Below are 18,549 nucleotides of genomic sequence, written 5' to 3' on the forward strand. Positions count from 1 at the left end.
TCACCCACCTTGGCTCAATTATGTCACGCCTACTCTTTAAGGCTCAGCATAGGCAGGCATCCACGTCCCCCCATACTCCAGCCATCCCAAGCTCCCTGTTCCATCTCCTATCCCTGTCCCGGACCAGGTAAACCAGTTCTCTCTCATTACACCGAGACGCACAGTCCACCTTCACACCCACATTTTCTCTGTTCTGCAACCTGTTCCTGCCGATAAGAGCACCTTTTAAATATAATTTTATTTCATTTTGCCTTTTTAAATCCTTGTCCGAAGCATCACTTCCATGGGAATAGTCCTGAACCTCTGAGACAGGAGCATATCTTCCTGACACACCAGGAACCTGGCACTGTCTCTTTTGGCTTGTACCCAGAGTAGCAGTTACAATGCAGTACGATTACTTTGGCTCAGGTTTGCCTGACTTGGGGCCGTAGGAGTCGTGGGGTCAAGGGTCATACTGGTTTCTGCACAGGGCCTGGTACGGGTGGAGCCTCTCTGTAGAGTTTGCCCAGTGGTTGGTCAAGGTGCTCTGTTGGCGTAAGCAAAGTCCTGAAGAGCCGGTCTGTGTGGCCTGAAACCCTGGCTTGTTCCTCATTTACTACCGGACTTGGTGTTACAGCTTTTTCTTTTGAAAATCTGTCTCCAACACAAGCATTCCAGAAGCGGGGTTTCTGAAAAGAGAACTGGATCCTAAGGGCTCTTCCTCCAGCGGATTTACTCATGGCTAAACTATCTGAAACTGAGGGGAGGCTGCCGAACTCGTTAGACCAGGTGTCTCTTGAGGGCATGTCCTGAGAGAAGATACACCAGGTCCCTTCCTGCCTCCCCGTCTGTTTCCGGTCTTTTATGAGGAGAGCTGCACTGCCTGCCTACACATTTCCCACCTAGGCCTACTATTGCAATAGACACCCTGATGAGGCTCAGCCTCGCCCAAGGCCTGCAGCACACAGCCTGTGGGCTGACTGGAGGTGACCCACAACAAAACTCTCCTCCTTTAGTTGTTGATGGCAGGGGTGTTGTCACAGAGACTAAGTTTGACTTAGCTCTGTTGCTAAGCTTGTACGATGTCACAGGTGTGTGTGTGTGTGTGTGTGTGTGTGTGTGTGTGTGTGTGTGTGTGTTCACCACCAGCCTGTGCTTAGTACCCACTACCGTATCCAGAGGAGATGACTGGAGACAGACATACCTTGTCCTGATCCAGCTTGCACAGGATGACTGGGGATCTGGGGACCTCCAAGCTCTCAGCTCCACCGATGGGCCGGCTGACCTCTCGGATAACCTGTGATGAAGACACAGAGCTGGGGACAGAAGCATGGCGGCTGGTGTTCGTGGAATCAGGACTGTGTGAAGAGGACTAGGACCACCAGGAGGCAGAGTAGGGTTGAACTAGACATCTGCATAACTGTTGGCACGTCTGAGTCTGTCTGAAAGGACTTTCTACATCTGTAAGGACACTGCTCTCTGCTGCCTGAGGAGGGGGAGACCCTGGAGAAGAATGGTATGAATCTCAAAGACTCACAGTGGTGCAGGGCCTGCTTCTGTGAGCGCTAGGACATTTATCATAGCCTCCAGGTGGCTGGGGTCGTCCCCTTGCTTTCAGTGACGTGGAAACTGAGTCCCTTACTCAAGGTTGTAGGAAAAAGCATGCAGGTGATAAAATCTGAAAAATCAGTGTCTAAACTGGGCGTGGTGGTGGCGCACACCTTTGATTCCAGCGCTCAGGAGGCAGAGGCAGGTGGATCTATGAGTTCAAGGCCAGCCTGGTTTATTGAGTGAGCTCCAAGACAGCCAGACTATACAGAGAAACCCTGTCTCAAACTAAACTAAACTAAACCAAACCAAACCAACAACAGCGAAAGGGCACCATGTGATGCTCAACTAGAGAGCAGCATTTATCCCCACAGCAGTCTGTGATCCCCCAGTTACAGGAGAGATGATGTGACTTGGAGATAAAGGCTCTGGTTGGAGGCCGCTGAGCCAGACCCACAGTAGGCTATGTGACTGCCAGACGGTACGCCTTGGGCTAGACGACGGAGGACCAGAATAGCCAGGCAGATCCCTCCGAACCCTGGGCCTCAGGCTCCAGCTTCTGACTCATAAGGAGCCTGAAGCTTGAGGCTCCCAGAAGGCAAGCTTTCTCCCTTCCATCCCCTCAGGACACAAAGGATAAGAATACTGAACATTCCAGGGAGAGCTGATTCTCACCAGAGAAGGAAGGGAGGAGAGACAGGACGGTAGGAGAGGGGACCAGGGTGTCCAGTGGAGGTAGTAGAGGGCAGAAGGTCTGCTAGAAAGGACTTGGGAGGGGGGTAGTGTGGCAATCACCACCACCACTTACTGACTGACAGGCACTGGGCCTAAACTATGTTGAATCCTTAAAAGAACCGTTGAACTGAGGAAACCGAAGCGAAGGAAAGGAATGCCATTTGCGGGAGGTCTCACAGCCAGCAAATGCTGCTCAGTTCTAGAACCTGAACTCAAATCCACGCACCGCCAAAGTCCCTTGCCATCGCCACGCCGCTGTGGCGCTGTGCCCACTTTGGAGCAGATCTTAGCGTCGTCCTGGCCTCAGTCACCCGATGCTGTCTGTGATCCTTGGCAGTCGCGTTACGTCCCCTGTGCCTCAGTTTACTCACCATGTAAGTAACAACACGAGGCCTTGGGCACATTCCATGGTACAAAGCGATTAATACATAGCTTCATGGGTCTGCGACACCATAAAGACGTTGGACTCCAGTGGACATTACAGCAATATACATTTCCATCTAAGGAATCCCTCTTTCCCCACACCACTTTTTTTTTTCTTAATTAAAAGGGCATGCTGGCCTAATGATAAAATCAGTTTTCAAAGGCATGAAGCTCACTGTTCCAGAAGTGTAGGTTGGGCAAACAGTAGGTTGCTAGATAGGGAAGTTACATGGCTGGAAGATTATAGACCTCTTATATGAGGTCTGTCTGTTATGAATATCCAAGGCCCATTTGATATGAGCCACACACATGGCACCTGGATCCATTTTCCCCCAAGGTTAGGACCCCAGGCCTGGGGAAAGAAAGGGAGGTCAAGATGGCAGCTTCCTGTGTGCCCTGTGCATACCTTCAGCCACTCCTCAGCCTGCTCCCTGCTCTGCAGAGCCAACACCAACACCTCCGTGGCCCCCTGGGAGAAGCGCAGCTCGTGCCGCTTGTGCCTGCTGTCCTTGGGCACATAGACGACGGTGCAGACATCTAGTGGCAGCCTCAGGTGTGGCTGTCGGTCCTTGGAGCTTTTGTAACACTGCAGGGGGAGAGATGGGGGTCAGAACCTTCCGCAGAAAACCCTCACATACAGAGAAGCGTCCCCACCCAGTCCCACTGTGAGCACTATCTCAGGGAGAAGCCCGAAGAGAGGGAGGGTCTCTGGGAATCTTCCAGCACTGCTGTGCACGAGGAAAAGGCAGACTACAGCACAATACTAGGAAGGCCATGTGGATTGAAGAACCAGAGAACAAATAGACGGGCTTGGGAGGATGCCAGCTTAAAGGGCTGCAGAACGTTAGGAGTGAATCCCGGGAGGGATACAGTGTTGCCCTTGAAAAGGCAGGCTTTCTTATAATCTCGACCACAATGCTACAAAAGGGGATCTATAATGGGATAAAAATGGGATCTAATGAGGGATAATGGTTGCCAGGGGGAGGGAGAGATACTTCCTTTAGTAGTGCACACACTGTAGGGTGGGTACATTGCTATAAGCAATCCTGAGTAAGTAATCACATTGGTACACACACACACACACACACACACACACACACACACAATGCAGTGGGAGGGGCTGGTTGGAAGCGGAGGGGATTAGCTCAAGTGGGTTGAGAAGGTGACCGAGGTGACTACCAGCGAAATAAAATCTATGCATGCATGGATGCATCTTTCATAGTGAAACCTGTGATTATGATACTAAAAGCTTTAAAAAAGGCTAACACGGACCAGTGGGTAAGGGGATCTGTTACCAAGTGTGGTGACCGGGGCTTGATCCCTGAAACCCACGTGGTGGAAGCTTAGAACCAAACTCCAGCAATCTGTCCCCTGGCTGCCACACATCACCTCAGTGTGTGCTCCCAACTCCCCAATAAAGAAATAAATGAAAAAATTTAAAAGAGGAGAATCATAGTCTGATTTCTCTTATAACACAATTGAAAATCCTAGAAGAAACACTAGCAAAGGAAATCTAGCTGCTTACAAAACACAGGGGCCGTTACTGATTTATTCTAGGAACACAGGGGTGGCCTAACATTCAGAGATCCGCATAATTCATTACAGTGAAAGAGGAGAGAGAAATCACACAACTCAGTCAGTAGAGGCATAAACAGGTCCTTGATAAAATTCAGGACCATATATGCTATAAAGCAAGGAATCAGAGTAGTGAAGAAGAGACTGCCCCGCATATGAGATAAAAAGAATGTTTAAAAACACCTTAGCAGGGCTGGAGAGATGGCTCAGTGGATAAGAGCACCGACTGCTCTTTCAGAGGTTCTGAGTTCAATTCCCGGCAACCATATGGTGGCTCACAACCATCTGTAATGAGATCTGTTGCCCTCTTCTTGTGTGTCTGAAGTCAGCTACAGTGTACTTATATATAATAAGTAAATAAATATTTTAAAAAATAAAAACATCTTAGCAAGAGCACCCTGTACTGGAGGGGTATAAAAGCATTCCCTTTGGAGTTGGGCTGAGACCGGCTGCCTTCTCCCTTCTCTGTCTCTGGGCTGGGCAGCCTGCAGCAGCAGCAGGCAGTCAAGCAAAGCAAAGAAAGGGAGGCGTAAGAACTGGGAACACCCCATTGTGGCCCTTAGACTGGCCCTGGTCTATGGTCAGCCTTCACTGCCCAGGGTTTGAAAAGCTCCAAAGCCACGTGTGTTGATCATGGCTTGAAAACAGATTAAAACCTTTTTTTTTTTAAAAAAGAGAAATAGCTATTATCCTTCCCCACAATTTTGTTCGCTTCCCTACTTTGGAATCCCCAGTGCCCAGGGTTTCACTGTGTAGGCCTGGCTGTCCTGGAACTCACAGAGATCTGCCTGTCTCTGCCCCCTGAGCGCTGACATTAATGGAAGTGCATTTTGTTTAGGGGTGATGGTAGTTAGAAATGGTGCAATAAAAAAAAAGCTTCCTTTAAAGAGGACGAGTTATAGACTTGTATGTGCAGGAAAGGAATTGAGGCATAAACAGATGTGTGAAAGCAAGAGTGGAAACAGGGAGTGTGTCTTATTTTAGTTTGTTTGTGGGTGTTTAGTCTATGCACATTTGTGCAGTACCCCAGGAGACCAGAAGATCCCCCTGGAACAGGAGAAACAGAGAGCTGTGAGCCACCATGTGGGTGCTAGGACTCTATTCCAGGTCCTCTGCAACAGCAGTCCATGATCTTAACCACTGAGCCATCGTGATTATCTCTTAGTCAATGAGATTCATTCATTCTTTTGTCTCTCTCCAGGGTCTTGCTGTGTAGCCCTGGCTGGTCTTGAACTCAGGAAAATCCTCCTGCCTCCACTTCCCAAGTGCTGGAGTTGTAAGCAAAGATCTCTCTCTCTCTCTCTCTCTCTCTCTCTCTCTCTCTCTCTCTCTCTCTCTCTCGACTTACTTCTTTATTATATATGAGTACATTGTAGCTGTCTTCAGACACACCAGAAGAGAGCATCAGATCTCATTACAGATGGTTGTGAGCCACCATGTGGTTGCTGGGATTTGAACTCAAGACCTCTGGAAGAGCAGTCAGTGCTCTAACCACTGAGCCATCTCTCCAGCCCCCAAGATCATTCTTTTAAAATCATTTTCTTTTTTTCCTAGTGATATATATATATATATATATATATATATATATATATATTTTTTTTTTTTTTTTTTTTTTTTTTTTTACTGGGGGTTGAATTCCAGGACTTGAGCATGTTAGGCAAGTACTTGGATACTGAACTACATTCCTAACCATCGCCTGGTTTATGAATAAGTACACTGACTTGCATAATAAAGCACAATGAATGTTTTAAGAAATTAAGAAAAAATTCTGGAAACAAAACCTAGGCGAGCTTCCATCTGACTTTCAAGTGCGTGCGTGCGTGCGTGCGTGCGTGCGTGCGTGCGTGCGTGCGTGCGTGCGTGTGCTGGAGCTCTGATGTATCATTCCCTGAGGTTCTGTGCAGAGACCAGTTACACCCGCAGACACACAAGGACACACACACAGGTCCCCAGTGAATCACTCACCAGTAGCTGCTCCTCCTTGATGACCGTCAGCTGCTTGGCCCACTGCCCAAAGCGCTTTTTCCGAAGCAGGAAGGCACATATCCTGCAGTCCCTAACCAGGTGCATAGAGGCCTCTTCTGAGGGCCACTGGTGCTTGGGCTGCCGTCCCTTCTCTTCCTCCTCCTCCTCATCGTAGGACTCATAGGAGCTACTCATGGCGTCAGAGTCATTGTCTGCGGGTGTCAAGAGAAAGGACCCTCAGTCTCTGTGCGGCTCCCAGGAAAGTCCCTTCTTACCCTGGCACACAGCCTGCTCTGGGCCAAGCTATAGAAGGCAGGGGGATGACAAGGGTGGACCGTAGGCTTTACTCAAAAGCTTTGCTTTAGACCGGTCCGGGTGATGGGATCTTTGAGATTTCACTTCTTGGGGGTTCCTCACTGTCACACGGTCATGATAAATACCAGATCCTACTTCATCTGGCACGAACAATGTTTGGCTAAGCGTCTTATACCAATAACTGCTCAGTAAACGTCTGTTATTGTTCTGACCTCATCACCATACACAGCCATTGTCCCCCGAACATCCCCGTGAGCCGGCAAATCCCCAGGACAGATAAGGAAACCGAACTTAGCCGGCAAATCCCCAGGACAGATAAGGAAACCGAACTTGGGCAAGAGTCAAGTGAGTCCCATTCCAATGGTCTTCCCACCCAGCCCACTGAGAGAACAAGAGCTCTGGGGCCTGTCTGGTGATCTCAGCCTGGCGAGGGCCGGTGGTGTGTGCATGCCGGGGGTCAGCTCTTCAGGGGGACAGCTGTGTGAACAGCTGCCTGGTACATACAGGAGCTCTTCGACTCTCCATTCATCCTTGTCGTGGGGTAGCTGCTGTCTGCGTCCTCGTAGTAGCCATCCACAATCGACTGTGCTGGGCTGCAGCCATCTGTGGGGGTGTCAGAAAGAGCTGAGCTTATAGAAATATGGACAGAATCCAAGGGCAGGGCTGGAAAAGCCCCAGGGGTAGAGATTGGGGACTAAGGGCAGTCTCAGCCTGGGTCCAACGTATGCTCCGACTTCCCACTTAACCCTACATACCCATCACTATGAAGTGCCTTGTTGAGCCCTGTTGGATCTCCAGGCTACTCTCGTGGGCCTTCTGACATTTTAATCAGAGAATTACTCCCCACCCCTCAAGACCTAACTCAAAGATGTCTCCTCTCTTCTCCCAATGGCATTCAGTGTGTGAGAATGTCCTCGGTCAGAGCCCTGCTTCTCTGCACTGCAGGTGGGGTACCCGGTGCAAAAGGTTCCATTTTACATACAGGGCAACAGGCCCCACAGAGATCATAGTGGCTGAGCCTGGATCAGGACTGAGCCGGATACCTTCATTCACACAGGCTAGCTCACTCTCTCATCACGACACCCTTTAGAGCCCCACTCTGGGTTGTTAGGTCCCCCGTCCATCTGTTTCCTGAGGAAAGCCATACTGAGGTCCAGCTATGGGGGTGCTCAACTCACTCCCAAGTGAGGCTCAGAGCCTGCCTTTGCCTCTCCGAGGCCTACCTGTTGGCAGCGTGACCTGCAAGGTGGACTGGAGGCATTGGGGTAGGTGGGTGAAGTGGGCTCGTGGGGGCAAAACGCTAACACCAGGCATGAGTGGATGCTGGGTGCAGGAGGAGGAACACTGTGACTGGCTGCCTTGGTTGTAGGCTCTGACTGCGTCTGCGGTCTTTCCTGAGGCCCTCCCTTCCTGCCTTCGCAGAGGGAGCTTCTCTGCCCTGTACTAGGGAAATGAGCTCTCTGGGAAGGTTAGGGAGCCTCTTCTCGCCAGGGCTCTTGACATGTGACTTGAGGCCCAGCAACTACTTTGCCCATTGCTTATTCCTCTGCCCTTAATGGACCAGATAGGAAAAGTTGCCGGGTTCACCTCTGTGACACGGAACTGGAGACTCATGGGTGAAAGAAGGCCACAGATCACTCGGTCCAACCTCACCACAGGCAAAAGCTGTAAGCAGCATAAACGTCATCAGCTGACGGAAAGACAAGTTGCATGTGTCATGTCCTTAGCAAAGGGGCTCGGCCACAGAGGAAGCCATAGAGAAGTCACTCTGCCGCACACTCCCACACAGACAGACCTTGCAAAAGCTATGCTAAGTGAAAGGAGCCAGGCTAGGAAGGTCACGGGTCAGATGATTACATTTTACATGAAATGTCCAAAGCACACAAAGCCACATTGCCAGAAAGATGTTATGCCACTGGCAGAGGCTGGGGCATCAGGATGGAGAAGCAGTGAATGAGGAGGGGCTGTGGGTCCTGGTCCAGGTTCTTTTGGGGATGAGGAAAATGCTTGGGGACTTGATAGCAGTGGTGGCTGAGTGAGGCTAAATGCATAGCTGGACACTTTCGCCCATGGGAAAATACCAACGTAAAGAGCATGAAGAACACGTTCCCTTCACACGGATTTGCTTATGTCTTCCTTTCTTCCTCACTATCTTCTCTTGAGAAGGGGGTCTCAAACTCCTGGGCTCAAGCCATCCTCCTGCCTCAGATTCCTAGTAGCTGGGATTCTAGCGGATGTCATCAAACTGGCTCAAATAGGATGTTTTCAAATTACATATCACACTCATTATTATTATTATTATTATTATTATTATTATTATTATTATTATTATTATTATTATTTTATACAAGGGCTCTGTTCCTGAGCTATCTGCCCAGTGTCTCACCTGGATTTCTATTCATTCCCCAAGGAAAAAATAATCCTGTTACTAGCTTCTTGTGTGTCCTAGGAAAATTGTTAAAATCAAGGCATGAATGTGTATACCCTGTCAGAATAAAACCCAAACAAACGAAAGCGTGCTCTGAGAAGTATTCCGTGCTTGATTTTCTTCCATGGCTGCGCCATTCACATGCACCCTGTGAATTTGTTTCGGATCGCAGCGGACCTGCTTGGTTTCCAGTTCGGTGGGAAGAGAGTGCTCTGCTGTGCTGCAGAATGGCCGGGAAATGGGACACTGACTTTGCCAGCTACAAACTCAGCTGCGCATGCTTGGACACCAGGCCCACAGTTTTCCCTGTGCAATGTCGAGTCCTTATGCTGGGTAAAGGGACTCCATCTGATCCGCATGCAAAGGATGCTGTACGCTGGGAAGTCAGCAGAAGAACAAGGAATCTCTTTTGAGGCTAATTTAAGAGTTTGTCCCATCAGTAAAAATATGTACACATATTTTTGTATGTATTTATATATAAATTATATATGTATGCTGTTTACAAGCATCATGCTATAAGGAGATAATAAAATAAAATATTCATAGTTTTAAAAATGGTTGAACTATATATAAATGAACCCTTTTACTATTTCTGCCTGCACCGCTGTATGATACGGCTCCCTGGGGCTGACCCTTGAAGCTTGGTTTGGACCATGGGTCACATCCTATGATAAGCTGACTTGGTAATACATATGTACACACAGAGACAAACTATGAAACTATAATCGGGGCTAATCTAATGACTGTCACTTAGGTCCTAACGCTCTTTCATGAATGGATCTAGTGCCTCCTTGTTTCAAGAGTGGAGGAACTGAGATCCTCAGAAGACAGGGGTCTGTCTCAAGCCACACAGACCTGAGACTGGAAACCAAGCCATATCATTGGTTCCAAGGTTAGGAGCTCAGGATAGCCAAAGGTGATGAAGCTGGTGGAGCAGTGGCTCTTGACCTGGTGCTACTCAGGGAGGGAATCCTGTAAGCCATGAGGGAACCAGAACTTACTGTGAGAGCTGATATACTCGGGAGACTTGCCGGGCCCCAGGGGAAGGGCTTCTTCATAGTAGTCCTCAGGCGGAGGCTTGTTGGGCAAGGGTGGAGGCACATCAGCTGTCTGCAGTGGAACAGATAGGGTTTGTGACACAAGGTGGCTGTGAACACAGCGGAGGGGAACGCTGACATGAGGGAGGCAGGGAGGCTGGTGGGACAGGAGGCCAGGGCCCTAAGGAGGCAATCAGAATTTTTGTGTTTCGAGGTCTCATTATGTAGCCCAGGCTGGCCCTGAACTGCAGCGTTCCCATCCCTCCCTCCTGCGTGCCGGGATTATAGCGTGTGCTGCTATGTCTGGTGTAGGCTGTAATGTTGAATAGACTCAGAGCTGGCAACCTGAGAGCCTATTTGTGCTGCTCTGCTTCTGTAAATTCTGCAAGCGTCAGAGCTCCTTGGTAATGCCTGAGAGGTTTGAAGTTGCCCAGCATGGCTGTGGTGGGTTTTGACTGTGCACACCTGCAGTTCTCCGACACCAGTGTGAGCTCTGCCACCACATGAGGAGCAATGGAACAAGTAAACATGGGGTCCGTAATTGAGCAAGCAGTGAAACCTGGGGTCAGAAAATCCCTGCTTTTCAGCTCAGCGCCGTCCTTTACTAGCTGTGGGTCAGTGGGTGCCATTACCCGCCCTCTCTGAGCCTCATCTGTAAAATGGGGATAGCAAGTGTGTCACATACGTTTGGTCGCTGTATGTGCATGAAAGGCATAGCAAGTTAGCAACTAGTACCTGTGACGGAGGTGACGAGGATGAGGTTCTATGGTTGACAAGCAAAGCTTGCCCTTAACTGTAGTCCCAGGGTTGGGAGCCCTTACTTTGTGAGTATGGAAAACCAAGGCTCTAAGAAAGGTGTTTTGCTCACAGCCTCCCAGCAGAGCAGCAGGGTTGGCAGAAGCCCACACTTCCTAGCCCAGAGCTTCCCCTCTCTCCTGTGTATATAACCTGAGGCTCGGGTGGTGAAGCCCTTTGGGCTGGAGGGCACAGACTAGGCTCACCACTTTCTCTCTACTCTGCACGAACCACTGTAAGCAAGTCCTGGGTCAGTGACAAGTCCACGTGGTCCTACATCTGCCCTTAACCCTCACCATGGAGAGAAGACGGGGTCCCTGGGGTTGCAGGAAGAGCCTCCCTCACCCTTGCCAGATGGGGCTAGGACTCACGCTTCTCAGAGACGGGCTCTTGATTGGCTCAGGGCTGGCTTCTTTGCTGCGTTCCCCATCATCCGACATATCCCGAAGGTCACCCAGGTCACAGTCTAAAGAAAAAAACCAAGGACAAACATGGCAGAGGGGAAAGGTGGCTGGGTTTGGGGTCCAGGTGGTCTGCCTGTGAAACCAGACTGGACTTCCTCTGTCATCAGGAACTTGAACAGGCAGCTGACAGAGTGCCCTGCACACCTTCTGGAGGTTGGCCGCACTAATGGCTCTTGCCTAGCTTCCAGAGACAGACCACAGTAGACTATCTTTGTGAGGTGCCTCAGAGATCTTTGGTGGTGTGACACAGAGGCATGGGGCTTCCTGCATGGGGGAGGAGTGCCCACGTCTGTTGTACAGGGGCTATAGTCTCAAAAACTTCCCTAGACCATCTCTCTCCTTAGATGAACAGTGGTTTTGTCTCTATGATGGTCACATGATACCTTCTCTCTCACGTGCCAGCATGGCTGCTCTCAGGTCCAGGCAGCCGCTCTCCCCAGTCATAGCTCCTACTTTCTCTGGAGTTGCTGGACCTCTCAGCCGAGCTCAGTGGCCATGACTGCTGGACGGCTGGTAAGTAAACCACTCTGGGCTTCGCTATCTGGCTTGCATGTTCACTTCCACAAGCTTGGGGTGAGTCCTTCCTAGATTCAGGCAGCTTCCAGAGCTGCCAGGGCGCAGGACCCCAAGGAGACCTAATGGCTCACTGTGAAAGCCAAGAGCAGCACAAGACATCTTTGTGTACATGCATGTGTGTATGTGGGTGTAGAGGGATAGTTCATGGCTAAGACAGAACTTACCAAATTCTTCAAAGAGAGACTCCACAAAGCTGGGTCCCGAGTGCAGGTCTGCAGTATTCACATACAGGAAGGAGACTTCCTTTGCTGAGGGAGGAGGACAAGCTACGGTGAGCAGGCAAGGCTACCTCACACACCTCTTCCCACTTGTTTGCATTGCCAATGAGAGCGTGACCTCTGTCTCCACATGAAAAGGTACAGCCATAGGGCAGTGCAGGGATGTCAAGGAAAAAGGGTCCCTGTAGGGAGAAACCTTTGTCCCTTGCATCCCCACAATGATCCTGTAAGGCAGCAGGGAATATTCTGTTTGGTATGGCTCAGAGTTACCAGTGGTGACTTTCAACCTTATCCTTCACACTCCAGAAGCCCTGCAAGCCTGGGGTATAGCTTGTTCGTTATGAAGAGCCTGTGCTGTCTGCTGACTTGGGGTGTCTCAGAGAGGCTGAGGCAAGCGGCTGAGTAGGCAATGAAGCAAACGCACATGGTTTAAGAGGGGGCATGAGGAAAGTGGTGGGAACTGTTTTAACTTGTGAGGGTGAGTGTGTCACAGGAGTGAACGTCTATTTGCAGCTGCATGCTGTTCACGCACGCATATGTTATAATGTAGTCAAAACATGTGTTTATATGTGTATGTGCTGTATGTGTATATAGCATATGTTACTGCTTACTGTGTGTCGTGTGTGGTCTATATGGTGTATTATGTGTGAGAGTTATGCTGTGAATTACGGTGGCAAATATGTGTGTGCATGTTCCGTGTAGATCTGTGGAGGGCTGGGTTAGAGGAGGACATACAATACAACCAAGACTACAGCGGAGGGGCAGGGTTTCAGTGGATGAGCATATTGGGTCACAGCATAGGACCTGCCGTGCTAGCTGAGCTAACCTGAGGCTTAGACATCCCCTTAAACAGGCCATGGGGTGAATGCTACCATTGTTTTGTTGTCTGTGTAAGTGGGATTCTTTAGGGCTGACCTGGGAGGGGCTGCAGGCTCTGCAGGAGGGAGGCCACAGCCATCTTCTTCTCCAGGGTGCTGTCACTGAGATACTCATGGTCCAGGAGGCTGAGGAGCCTGGTGAGCTCTGGGATTAGCTGTTCCAGCACTGGGGAGAGACACACAGGCTCTGAGTTAAGATCCTGTCCACTCCTGCTAGAGGCTAGGGCAGCAGGGGCCAGACGGCAGGGCTCTGTTTACTAGGGAGACACAGGGACCCACACACAGCTGTCCCATGGCTGGTCACCAACCTTTCTGGGGAGGGCCCTTCTTAAAACCAGGTGGCTTTCCTCCAGCCTTCCTACTCTGCCTTAGACCTCAGATGGCCTTGGCCTGAGGACAGGGCCTTCATGTTGGCACTTGTGAGCCCAGGCCACTCTAAACAGAGGCAGAATGGCTTCCTTTGCCTCAGCCTGATTTGGAGGCACAGGGACTCTGAACAATCTCAGCCAGAGTCCCCAGCTGCCCAGGACACAGGCAGGAAGGGAGCCTTCCTGTTTCATCATCCACATGCTTCAATCTCTGGAACCTTCTGTTTCCTGTGCCAGAGCCAAATGAAACATTAACCCTTCCTTCTCCATGCTCAGAGGTATCACGGCTGCTCCTTCCACCCGTACACTGGTGCATCTTGACCCTACGTGTGCACAGGGATCTCCTGGGTTCTTGCCAAAATGCAAATTCTGGCTCTGGAGGTCTGTGGCATGAACTGAGTTTTTGTGTTTCTGATAAGTTCCCAGGTCAGAGACCCCAGGGAATTGCAACATCTCAGAGCAGAGAGTCCTTTAAAGACAGGAGCATGCCAAGAGCATGATGTCATTGACATTTCTTTGTCCCTTCTACAAGCTAGCTAACTTCCCAGTGACTCAGTTTCTTCCTCTCTAAAGGGGTTAACCACAACACACCTTGCAGAGGGGCTGTGAGGGTTTCTTACGCCATGCCCCAACTGTTCTTGCTGCTTCTGGAATTCACCCCACTTACGTTGGATGCTCTAAAGGCTTCCTAAGTGTGGGTGAAACCAGGTGCCTCACTTCCTAAGTATCTAGGCTGCAGCCTGTTCAGAAGAGTGCTTCATGCTGAACTTTGTTTCAAACAGACATCTTTTGCACACTGTCACTGTTGGGGGACAGGTAGCAATGTCATCTCTCTGTGGCATTAAGCATTAGCCCAAAGTTGGAGCAAATGAACCGCGGTTGACAATCCAGACAGGGCCTTACGACTGTCCCAGTCACTGGGCACTGTGGTAGCCACTCTAACTCATCCCCACCAGGCTGCTGTGGGTGGTCTGGAGACCCATTTTCCAGGATGTCCAGAGGCCAGCAGAGCTGAGGGACCTGTACAGCTTCAAAGGAGTGGGTGTAACCCCACTGCTTCCCAGCTGTGATCTCAAAGCTTGAAGAGGAAGAGAGCTGTTGTCCTCAGGGCCCGAGTCCCCCATGCCACAGGAGATGAGGGTCTGAAGGACTGGTAGGCTCTCCTTGTTAGAGCAGGAACACTTTAAGTTTCCCTAAGAGCCAAACTTCTACTGCCTGGAAGGAAATATCTTCTGAAGAAAGGGACCAGAGGGACACACGGATTTCAGTTAAGATGATCTCAAAACATTGCTGGACATTATGTGTTAGGCTGGTTGTTCTGGGGATTAGCAAAAATAGAAGAAAGATTGTCCCAGGAGAAATTATTCTGTCTCTGTCTCTCTTTCTTCTCTCTCTCCTTTCTTCTCTCTTCTCTCTCTCTTTCTCTACACAGACACACACACACACATAGACAGAGAGAGAGAGAGAGAGAGAGAGAGAGAGAGAGAGAGAGAGAGAGAGAGAGATTGATTCATACCTAACCACTCACAAGGGAGATAGTCATGGTGTAAATACAACAGGGCAGCCTTGCTTCCCTGCTCGTCAGCAGCACCCTGGGGGTGAGTATTGGGCAGAACAGCCTTACACCAGATATTCTGGGTTTTATTGCTCTCAAAATTCATTTATACTTTCAGAAATTCTTGAGGGTCTCTAGAATCTCTGGTTTTCTGCGGGTTGTGCCAATCAACGCTGCATAACAATTAGACCTGTATGTATGAATAGCCCTGGCTGTCCTGGAACCCACTCTGTAGATCAGGTTGGCCTCGAACTCAGAGATCTCCCACCTCTGCCTCCCAATTGCTGGGATTAAAGATCTGTGCTACCATGACAGGATAAACCAAGAGATCCTTACACCACAAGGATACACACTCATCCCAGCAGCCTTTGGGGCTGCCATCTTCACGTGCCCCTCCACACCAACCCTCGTATTATCTGAAATGGCTCTGAGTCAGGCTTGGCAGTGCACATCTGAAGTTTCAGCACTCAGGAGCCTGAGGCTAGGGGCTAGCTGGAGCCCAGGGAGCTAGCGACCAGTCTGAAATCACAGCAAGATCCCGGCAGACAACAAGAAGGCCACAGAAACGTTGCTTTGATCTTGTGGTCCCCTGGAAAAATATCTTGGGATCTTCAGGTGTTTCCAATCCCCATGCAAGTGCCTAAGGGCAGCATCCTTCTGGCCTCTGCAGAAGCTGTAATTGTATTTATTGCCCTGAGCACAGCTTGGCCGCACTTTCTAATTAGGAACAACTATGTGGAGTGAATTCTCTGAGGATGAGATCTGGGCTTTACTACCACACTCTGCAAGGAGAGCTCTGTTTCCCTACCAGTCTTTGATAGGATCCTGCTCATGACACCCCGACTTCTAGGTACTCCCTCCCCTCCTGTGGGGGATTAAACTCGGGGCACCTGGACAAGCTAGGTTCCCTCTGAGACCTAAAGGACTGATTGCCGAATAGAGATGGATCACTGAATGCAACCAGAGAAAGGAGAAGGAAGGAGTTAAGGCAGACAGGAGGAAGATAACAGAGTGGACTGCTACCCAGGCTGCAGTGGTTTCTGCCTCCCAGAGAGAAAGTTCAGCTTGCTGTAAATGAACGAGGCCTTTCCTTGGGGCTAGTCAGTCATCTTTTGCTGGCCTGTTATTGCACTTTCTTTAAACCTCTGGTAGTTTGAATGAGGATGGCTCCCATAGGTGCATCTATTTGAATGTTCATTTCAGTTAGTGGAACTGTTTGGGAAGGATTAGACGCTGCGGCCTTGTTGGAGAAAGGTGTGTCACTAGGGCTTGGGCATAGAAGCCCATGGCGGGGCCAGTAACCCCCCCCCCCTTTCTGTCTACAGCTTGCTGACTAGGTGTGAGCTCTCAGCTATTACTCCAACACCATGCCTGCCTGCCTGCTGCCACGCTCCCTGCTGAGATGACAATGGACTAATCCTCTGAAACTGTAAGCAAGCTACCAATGAAATGGTCTCTTCTGTAAGTTGTCTTGGTCATGGTGCCTCTTCGCAGCAGTAGAACAATAACTAAGACAACCTCTACTGACCTAGGGAAGAGGACATAGAAGCTCAGGGGAAGAGACGTGAGTGCCAGGGATAGGCCTTGGACGTAACTTCAAAGCTAACCCTGGTGTTTTAAGCTCTGACCGCTCAACTCAACCAAGCAACTTAGAGGCCAGGGCAGGAGGCGGGAAGCCATGGCAATGCTTGACTTCCTCTCCAAGCCCTCTTTGCTGACAGCGCTGAGTGACTGCTTCACCTGTGAGATTCTTTCTAAGGGGCTGAGGTTTCTTCTGCATGGTCATCTTCTCAGGCAGCCTACCAAAACGCCATAGCCTTAACTGTTTGAGAAAACGGCACTCAGAGCAGTTATCCAGCAGGGATCCCAGAGATGTTGTATATACACTGAGGACAGAGCACCATTTAGCCAGTACCAGGCTCTTCCAGGGCAAGAGAGCTCAACTCAGGAAGCTTGCTCAGAAGTGTGTTCCTTCTATGAGCGATTTTCCTGCCACAGGGATTTTAACCATCAGAGAATTTAATCAAAGAGAAGGCTTCTATGTCTAATATAGATGACAAACTCCGTGCCGCCAGGTCAGCGGATCACCTTGATTTTTAGGTAGAGTAACACTCTGGGGGTTGTTGGAAATGTAGACTCCTGGTCCCCCTCGCCTCGAATGACTCAGTAGGCCTGAACCAGGGCCCAGGAGCTGGCGTTTTAGCAAAGACTCAGGTGCTTTGCCCTGGCAGTTCAAGGATTAGCGTTTGCAAAATATGGCAGCAAACATCTATGAACCACAGTGATTACAGGAAGGCTTTTATCGCTTAAGAAACATCGCCTGCCTCCTCCAGGGTAGCAGAGGTGAGGGACAGACACTCCTGCAGACGATGGTAAATATATAGCTTCAGGGCAGAGCCTCGTGCAGTGGCTGGTGATCTGGGTCTAACTTGTAACGAGTCCTTGGATTCTTGTACTTTCATACTGCACTTGTGCTGAGCTCTGGTTTTGCAGTACGTAAAATGAGAACTGGAGGGCTCCCAACCTCAGGGGCTCGGGGGACTAGGTAAGGCCCTGCTGCACCTGTAGCCGATACTCATTAAACGACTGCTGTACTGTGTGCTGTGGTCAGAATTGTTGCTGTCTATTAACACCCTCAAGAGCTTCTGGATTCCAAAGCACTGATACTTGTGGATGACAGGCTATCCGTGTTTTAACCCGAGGCACATGGCAGATGCCCAATGAACAGTACTCAATGAAAATGATACTTGGATGAGCGAGTCCAGCTCTCTCATTTTAAAGATCTTGTAAAGTGAGGGTCAAAGAGGTTGTGTGATTTGGCTGTGGTCACGCAACCAGTTGAGGGAAAAGAAATAGCCGGTGTAAAACTGACACACAATTTACCTGAGACTGATGCTTAAGATGAATCGTATCAGACAAACCAGGGGCTAGCCAGAGTCCTCCTCCGTCCGGTTACTGCTGTTTTCCAGCAGTGGGATCCTGGAAACATTTCTAAACGTTTCAAAGTTTCCAATCTCTTAGCAAGCAGTAGATTAGCAGTCACTCCCCCACAAGGTGACAGTGAAGTCACTGATTGCATCAGACAGCCGGGCTGCATCCACGTCTGCTCCCAGGACGGCGCTCCTGGTGTGTGGGTGTGTGTGGGCATAAGAACGGGGACTCTGCCAGTCTTACCACATGGACAGCTCACAGGTCTGGTCCTGACTGAGCTTGGTCATGGCAGACGCAGTACGGCCCCTTCCTTCATACAAGGTGCTCAAAGTCAAGTGAAGGGGACAAGATTCTTTAGTTAGAGGGACCAGCAATGTCACCCATGAGCCAGGCCTCTATTCTTCCAAGTTACATTTATAACCTGTCTCTCTCCTTTATTCCTGGCCCAGAGAACATGAGCTTTTCACGGGAGAGACTTAAGGAGTCGGCATGGGGAGACGCTGAGGGAATGTGTGCAGTTGACATGGGCACAGCCATGTCTAGGGTAATAGCCTCAGATCTATGGGAAAATGCAAAGTCTCCCTGCTCCCCAGGGTTGAGGCTCAGAGGGATGGAAAGCCTTCCTGTGGTCCAAGGGTGAAATTGATCACGTGCACAGAAAACATTCACCATAACTTTTTCCCCCTCATATGTCCATGTTTATGATCTGGAGACTGCACTTCACCTACAGAGTTTATACCTGTCTCTGTGATCCAACCA

At 49.9% G+C, this 18,549-nt stretch overlaps 1 protein-coding gene across 2 annotated transcripts in view; it reads right to left on the reverse strand.

Moving 5' to 3' along the window:
- Positions 1-18,549, reverse strand: part of Afap1l1 (actin filament associated protein 1-like 1) — a 60,386-nt gene that overhangs the window by 19,806 nt on the left and 22,031 nt on the right. For both annotated transcript variants that reach the window (XM_087592417.1, NM_001106142.1), the window contains 8 exon segments: positions 12,974-13,102; positions 12,005-12,088; positions 11,172-11,266; positions 9,970-10,078; positions 7,045-7,143; positions 6,226-6,437; positions 3,092-3,271; positions 1,184-1,276 (listed from right to left, as the gene is read on the reverse strand). In XM_087592417.1, the coding sequence (XP_087448543.1) occupies positions 1,184-1,276; positions 3,092-3,271; positions 6,226-6,437; positions 7,045-7,143; positions 9,970-10,078; positions 11,172-11,266; positions 12,005-12,088; positions 12,974-13,102 (1,001 nt within the window).

The sequence above is a fragment of the Rattus norvegicus genome, chromosome 18 (genome assembly GCF_021556685.1).
Source record: "Rattus norvegicus strain SHRSP/BbbUtx chromosome 18, alternate assembly SHRSP_T2T, whole genome shotgun sequence".
In the NCBI taxonomy this organism is placed as follows: domain Eukaryota; kingdom Metazoa; phylum Chordata; class Mammalia; order Rodentia; family Muridae; genus Rattus; species Rattus norvegicus.